Source organism: Carlito syrichta, unplaced genomic scaffold, assembly GCF_000164805.1.
Source record: "Carlito syrichta isolate Samal-C Ts95f unplaced genomic scaffold, Tarsius_syrichta-2.0.1 Scaffold312194, whole genome shotgun sequence".
NCBI lineage: Eukaryota > Metazoa > Chordata > Mammalia > Primates > Tarsiidae > Carlito > Carlito syrichta.
In genome coordinates, this window is record NW_007256290.1 from 353,633 (window position 1) to 360,936 (window position 7,304).

General features: G+C 50.4%; 1 protein-coding gene across 1 annotated transcript in view; it reads right to left on the bottom strand.

Annotated features, from left to right (window-relative positions):
• Nucleotides 1-2,633, bottom strand: part of REC8 (REC8 meiotic recombination protein) — a 7,745-nt gene extending 5,112 nt beyond the window's left edge. The window contains exons 1-6 of the mRNA XM_008069732.2: nucleotides 2,485-2,633; nucleotides 2,305-2,373; nucleotides 2,041-2,183; nucleotides 1,873-1,948; nucleotides 1,676-1,796; nucleotides 317-401 (exon numbers count right to left, since the gene is read on the bottom strand). Of these exons, the coding sequence (XP_008067923.1) occupies nucleotides 317-401; nucleotides 1,676-1,796; nucleotides 1,873-1,948; nucleotides 2,041-2,183; nucleotides 2,305-2,373; nucleotides 2,485-2,540 (550 nt within the window). The 5' untranslated portion in view covers nucleotides 2,541-2,633. The remainder of the gene's footprint in view (nucleotides 1-316; nucleotides 402-1,675; nucleotides 1,797-1,872; nucleotides 1,949-2,040; nucleotides 2,184-2,304; nucleotides 2,374-2,484) is intronic.
• Nucleotides 2,634-7,304: the final 4,671 nt, after the last annotated feature.

Here is a 7,304-nt window from a genome sequence, read left to right on the forward strand (position 1 = left end):
TGCAGCCTCGACCTGCTGGGCTCAGGCAATCCTTCTGCCTCAGCCTTCCAAGTAGCTGGAACTACAGAGGTGCACCATCATACCCAGCTAATTTTTTGATTTATTGTACAGATAAGGTCTTGCCATGTTGCCCAGGCTGGTCTCAAATCTGCGGGCTCACTCAGTCCTCTTGCCTCCACCTCCCAAAGTGCTGGGATTACAGGCATGAGCCACTGCGCCCAGAAGTCTGGCTCTTAAAGGAAACTCAAAGAGGTCATTTCTTCGGCTCTTGGGCCTTCCTTTGCCTCTCACCAGAAAGAAGGTTCTCTCTGCTGACCTGGCTTCCTGGGCTCTGTAGGCACTTCTGGAGGGATCTTCTCAAGAACTCTCTCTGGGCTCGCAGCCTCTAAGAGGTGTCGAATCTTTGGGGAAAGGATTGGGAACAAAAGATGGGGTTCAGCTTCAGCCCCCTGCTTTCTCACTTTCACAACCTTATTCAGACAATGGATAGTAATCTTTCATGCCTAATTCTGATTGACATCAACATGCAGTAAATCCACACACCATATGGTCTCCTTTCTTCTCGTTTCTACTCTCACCTCCAATTAGCTAGTCTTTGTCAGTTTATCTGTACAAGAAGCACTGCACCCTTATGTCAAGTGTTATGGGGACAGAGGTGAGCAGAAAAGGTTCTTGATTTCAAGGATCGTGTGGTCTAGTGGGAGACAAGTCTGTATGTAAGCCCACCAAGAGTCAAGGCAAAGGAGAAAACAAGACCCTATTAAAGTGCTGCATTTGGTTCTGACTGGGACTGGGATAAAGAATTCATGCAAAAGGGTAGCATTTGAGGCAGGTCTGTAAGGATATGCAGGACTTGACTAGCAGAGAATAAGGGGTGACCATTATGGACTAGGAAAACAGCACAAGCAAAGAAGTGAATGTGACATCCTTGGGGCATAAGGATTAGACTGGTGATTGAGAGCCATGGATGCCCAGGGGAAGTGCAGAGAGAGAAGTCTGGGGATGGCTAGTACTGATCCAGGGCATGGAGAGCTCCAAATTCTAGTATTCTCTTTGTAGTGGGGGTTGAGTGAAGAGCTGGAAGGGGGTGTTGGGAGTAGGTGGAGGACACTGGTAAGGAAACTCAGTGCAGAGAAATGATGAGTGCCTGGATTAAGACCTCCACAGAGAGAACAACGTGGAGACGAGTAGCGACAAGAACCGCCTCCAAGCTGGGTGCAGTGGCTCATGCCTGTAATCCCAGTACTTTGGGAGGCGGAGACAAGAGGAATGCCTGACCCTCAGGGGCTCGAGACCAGCCTGAGCAACATGGCAAGACCTCACCTCTACAATAAATCAAAAAATGAGCCAAGCATGGTGGCACATGCCTGTGATTCCTGCTACTTGGAAGGCTGAGGCGGAAGGATTGCCTGAGCTCAGCTGATGGAGGCTGCGGCAGCTGTGAACTGAATTCCAACCCGGGCGACAAAGTGAGACTTCAATTAAAAAAAAAAAAAAAGCTGCCTCCAGTGGTGAGACCATCCTATCAGACTGGCCCTGAATAGGTAGGTACAGGGAGCTTTTGCCTAGATAGTACAGCTCCCCTAACTTCAGTGTCAATTTGGCACAGGAACAGCACTCCCTTTCTGCATTGTCAACTTATGATTCTAAGGTGTTCTGGGGGAATGAGCCCTACCTGAGGGATATCAAATGGACTAGGAAGTCTGGGATCTACAGACATCATCCCAAAAAAGGGGTCTGGAGCATCTTCCAGGGTCTCCATCATGTCCAGGCAGTTAGGAAGCAGCAGGCTGGGTCTGGGAGAGAATATGCTGTCAAAGAGGATGAGCTCCCCCAAAGGCTGGGTGATCCCAGTTCCAGGGAGACACTCACAGCTCAGGCACAACCATATCGATGCGGATCTGCAGCTGGGCACGGTGCAGGCGCTCCAGGATGTGTTGGATGTCCTCTGTGAGGAGGGAGGGCAAGGTAGAGAGCCAGCTGCAGCAGACTGAAGCTCAGCTCTGCCCCCTACCCCCTTCCGGGGGTTCTCCACCTTACCCACGAGATACTGGCATTGTTGAGAGTAGACCCGGATCACACCGATCTGGAGCTGGGCTGAGAGATAGAGGGAGAAGCGAGGACGTGGCAGGCCAGGCTGCGGGGGTTGCACTCGTACCAGAATGTAATTGAGGATTTCCTCGCTGAGGGAACAAAATGCCTTGATCAACACTGCGCCCAGGACCAGCCCCACAGCTTTGCCCACCCCATCCCCTAGCCCACCTCTGGAACCAGGCCCTCCATCTTTCCTTCTCTGGGCCTTACCAGGTCTTCACTACGTTCACCTTCAGGTATTCGCGCTTCACCAGTCGGCTGCCACGTGTCGCTGCCAGCCTGGAGGAGGTGGGGAAGGTGGGAGGGCGGAGATAGAGGGAGAGGAGTTAGTCTAGGATCCCTAGGACCACCGCCCTCTCACCCCTGCGAGCCTACCGGGCTGGCCCTCACCAGATCGTGGAGAAGCAGCCGGTGTGGCGCTGAAGCACATTGGGGTAGTAGAACATTGTCCCTCCGGCCTTACACCGTTGCCTCCACCACTCAGCCGTTCGGATCTCAACTGGAATTCTTTAGGGCACAGGATTCCCAACTCCCAAGGAGAAGAGTAAGGGTTTTGACAGGCGGCGCGTCAGGTGGACCCAGCTGGAAAGCCAAATAAGCAAGCGGCCAACAATTAGCAGACAAACGATTAAAGGGATAACTAGATAGAGACGCAAGAGTTGGGGCGCCCTTCTACGTGGGCCGAATGGCTCCGCACGCCACGTGGGTGCGTCATACTTGCTGGTGGAACCCAGAGATACGAACTCCAACGGGACGCCAGGGCAGGTCCCAAGGGAGCACGGCGTCCTCCCAAGTCTCGGTCTTCGCCCCCAGGAGTGATGTCTGGCTCTCGGGCCTAGCACTAGTCTGGGCGCCTGCAGTGGCGTCCGGGTCACCCTCCCGCAGGACTAGATCCCGCAGCAGGGAGAGCGCGCGCCAGGGCTCTGCGCCTCACTCACCGTTAGATGGCGGCTTTTTCCAGGAGAGCCCACGAGGAACGGGGGTCAGGTTGGGGGCACCAAGTAGCCTGGGCTCAAGGCAACAGGATCACTCGAGACAGGCAGCAAACCAATGCCAGGACCGTGTGCGCCGCCAGGGGACCATTGTGAGGTGTCCTGACCAATGGGTTCTCGTTCTCGTCTTTAGTAACTGGCGCTTTCCTCTGTCCAATGAGCAAGAAGCAAACCCGAGCCTCCTTCCACCCCCCTCAGTGAGCCTGGTAACAAAGGCGCCTCCTTGGGGGAGGCCGGGTCATGTCGGGGGCAACTGCCCTGACCCTATTGAGTGTGTCACGATGTACTCTGAACGGGGCCTGACCTGCAGTTAGGCCCCGCCCTTCCCCACAAATCCCAGCAAGTCCGACTTTGTTTCCAGCAGGAGACTGTCTTGTACTGGAGTGGAAGAAACAGCGCGGGTTGGCCTTCGAGCCGCCACAGGTCAACGAGGAAGAAGTCAATCTCACACGAAACCGTAAGAGGACTTGCCAGGGTCATTTCCTAAACTCGAACAACTTGGGTTTTGTACACGCCCTGTGTGGTCCTTTTCCAGTTGTGCATGTCCTCCTGGCTGAAATAGACTTTCACTCTGTTGGATGCAGCACGTATTGCTCAGTTTATAAAACCCATTTTTCTCAAACAGTTATTTGTGTAAAATCAAGTAGTATGGTTGTAGTTACAACATTTATTTCACCTAGAATGCTCTTCCCTGCTTTGACCCCAGGGCATGAGTCTTCCTATGATTTAGCTCTTATTGTTACAGGCTCCTTCAATTTGGGATCTTTTAAAATTTGGGTCTTGTGTTTTCAGTGAGTGCCTGGCATCTAGCTCAGTAAATAGTCAGCAAATGAATGTGCAATTGCCTTATATATTTACAACTACAATGTCAAAGCTGAAAGGGATTTAGAGATCTAGTCCAAAATCTGCCTTTACGGATGAGAAAACAGAGGCCGCCCATACAGATTGTTACTCCCAGATCACACAGCTGAGAGCCCGGCTAGGAACTCTGCTCTCTTGATTCCAGTGTTCCCAATCCCTGTTCCACTGTGCTCAGCTAAATTGGTTTCTACATGATGCTTTTTTTTTTTGTTAGAGTCTCACTCTGTCGCCCAGGCTGGAGTGCAGTGCCAGGTTCACAGCCACCGCAGCCTCATCCTGTTGGGCTCTGGTAATCTTTCCACCTCAGCCTTCTAAGTAGCTGCAACTACAGGCATGCGCCATCATACCCAGCTAATTTTTCTTGATTTATTGTAGAGATGAGGTCTCACCAAGTTGCCCAGGCTGGTCTCGAACCTGTGGGCTCAGGCAATCCTCTTACCTCAGCCTTCCAAAGTGCTGGGATGGCCACCATGCCCAGGTCATGGTGCTTTCAAGTTGTTTCAATCAATGCATGTAAGTTGTCAATATTATTTATAAGTGCTCACTTTGGGACACACAGATGATAAGTGGGGACATTTGTCCTGGAGGTGCTTACAAAGTAGTTAAGATGATAAGCAAGGAACATAGAGTAGTCTGTTCATTCATTCAGCTCAACAAGTATCATTTGCCTATGTGCCAAGCAATCCTCTAGGGCACTGGGGATACAGCAAGGAACAAAACAAGTCCCTGTTCTCATAAAGTAGGGAAAGAGATGATAAACAGAGAAATAGAAATACATGAAGTAGCCTGGGCACAGTGGTCATGCCTATAATCCCAGCACTTTGGTTGATAAAGGCCAGGGGATTGTTTTGAGTCCTCCTAGGAATTTGAGACCAGCCTAGGTAACATAGTGAGACCTTGTCTCTACAAAATGTCAAAAAATTAGCTGGGGATGGTGGTGTGTGCCTGTAGTCCCAGCTACTTGGAAGTGCAGTGGCACATGGCCACCGCAGCCTCGACCTGCTGAGCTCAGGTGATCCTTCCGCCTCAGCCTTCCAAGTAACTGGAACTATAGGCATGTGCCACTACGCCCAGCTAATTTTTTGATTTATTGTAGAGATGAGGTCTCACCATGTTGCTGAGGCTGTTTCAAATCCCTGAGCTCAGGCAATCCTCTCATTTCTGCCTTCCAAAGTGCTGGAATTATAGATGTGAACCACCACGCCCAGCTGGGATTTGGGCTTTTACCCTGAATGAGTTGGGAGCCATTGGAGGGTTTTGTGCAGAAGAGTGACAAGATGAGATTTTTGTGGAATGACTTCTACTTTGTTGAGAATAGGCTGAAGGCAGACAAAAATGGAAACAGATGAGAAGGAAGCAGGAGAGAAAGATATGAGAGATCATGGTGGTTTGTTCCAAATTGTTGGTAGTAGAACCAGAGAGAAGTGGTCAGATTCTGGATATATTTTGAAGAAATAACAACAGGATTTGCTGATGAGTTGGATGTGAGGTATGAGAGAAAATGGAAGTCAAGCAGGTAATTTAGACCTTGTACAAAGAAATATCCAGGAGGGATTTCAGCAAATTAAGGGCCCAGCATAGTCTGTATACCTCTTACTCAGTACCTAATTTCTTCACTGCTAGTGCAGAGCATGTTTCAGCTCTTGGCTTCCTGGGAGGATGACAGATAAGACTGAAGGGAAGGGGGGGGTTCCATGGAGGCAGAGAGGTTCAAAGGTGCCACTGAGCCTTGTTGAGTGAGACAGCAAGAGAAGATCCTAGGAGAATTTAGGCATCCAGATTTGATCACGAAGGTGGCCACGGAAGGTTTATAAGAGTGAAATGACAAGAAGTCTGGAAAGCTAATCTGATGTCATATGCAGGAAGGAGGAAATCTGGAGGCTGTGGCAGTCAGCTGAGTGATAACCTGGGTTGGAACTAGTGTGCTGGAGTGAGCATAGAGAAAAGCAGGTGACAAGTGGCCTTGTGAAAGAACTTCCAGTTTGGTGGCAAATGAAAACAGGAGGAAAGGGAGGAGCCAGCAGGCTCAGGTTCAGCAACTCTCCCCTCTGACTTCCCCTCTGCTCTCAGGCTCCAGGGCCTCTAGTTTCAGGTCAACCTCAGTGTCTCCTCTTCATTTAGACCTCCAGTCCACAGCCTAACCACAGGCCCATTGTTGAAGCCCAAATCAGAGGCCTCTAGCAAAGATGTGTAGATCTCAGATTTTCCCATGTGAGGCTAGCAGCTAAAGTGCCCAGCTGTAGGTTCAGTGTCCTGTGGGTGGTTGACCCTAACCCTTTCCCTAATATTGGTGGCCTAGAGGATACCTATTTATAGAGTGCAAAGCCCAGAACGCACAGAGCCTAGGCAGCATTTTAGCCAGAACCTACAGGCGTAGGAGAGGAAAAGGGCATGGAGACACCAGCAGGAAGAGAACCCAAGTGCACTGCTTTTAAGTTTATATCTTGGCCAGACGTAGTGGCACACAACCGTAATCCCAGCACTTTGGGAGGTGGAGGTGGAGGCAAGAAGATTGCCTGAGCCCAGGGGTTTGAGACCAGCTTGGGCAACTTGGTGAGACCTCATCTCTACAATAGATCCAAAAATTAGCCAGGGGTGGTGGTATGTGTCTGTAGTTCTGGCTACTTAAAAGGCTGAGGGTGAAGGATTGCCTGAGCCAGCAGATTGAGGCTGCAGTGGCTGTAAGCGTGCCACTGTACTCCAGCCTAGGCAACAGAGTGAGACTCCAACTCAAAAAAAAAAAGTTAGCCAGGCTTGGTGGCTCAGCCTGTAATCCCACGCCTTTGGGAGGCTGAGGTGAGTAGATTGCCTGAGCCCGCGGGTTCGAGACCCGCCTGGGCGGTGAGACCTCATCTCTACAATAAATAAAAAAATCAGCCGGATGTGGTAGCGCGTGCCTGTAGTTCCAGCTACTCGGAAGGCTGAGGCGGAAGGATTGCCGGAGTCCAGCAGGTCGAGGCTGCGGTGGCCGGGAGCGGCCACTGCACTCCAGTCTGGGCGACAGAGTGAGACTCCAACTCAAAAAAAGAAAAAAAAAAGTTTACATCTCTACCATCCCATGACCCCAGCCACCTTCTTCACCCAGAAAATTAGATACTGATTCCTCTTTCAGTAAAATTTTATTTTAAATCCTTAGTGAAGATCTAAGAGGAAAATATAAAGTGCTTGGGTTTAGAGTTGAAGGGTTGAGGAAGAAGGAAAGGTCCCTTGAGTTCATACCATTTGGAATTTCCCAGTTCCTTAGAAATGAAAGAGGGTATATATCTCAAAATTGAAAAGGAAAAAAGGCTGGGTTCGGTGGCTCAGCCTGTAATCCCAGCACTTTGGGAGGCCAAGGCGAGTGGATTGCCTGAGCCC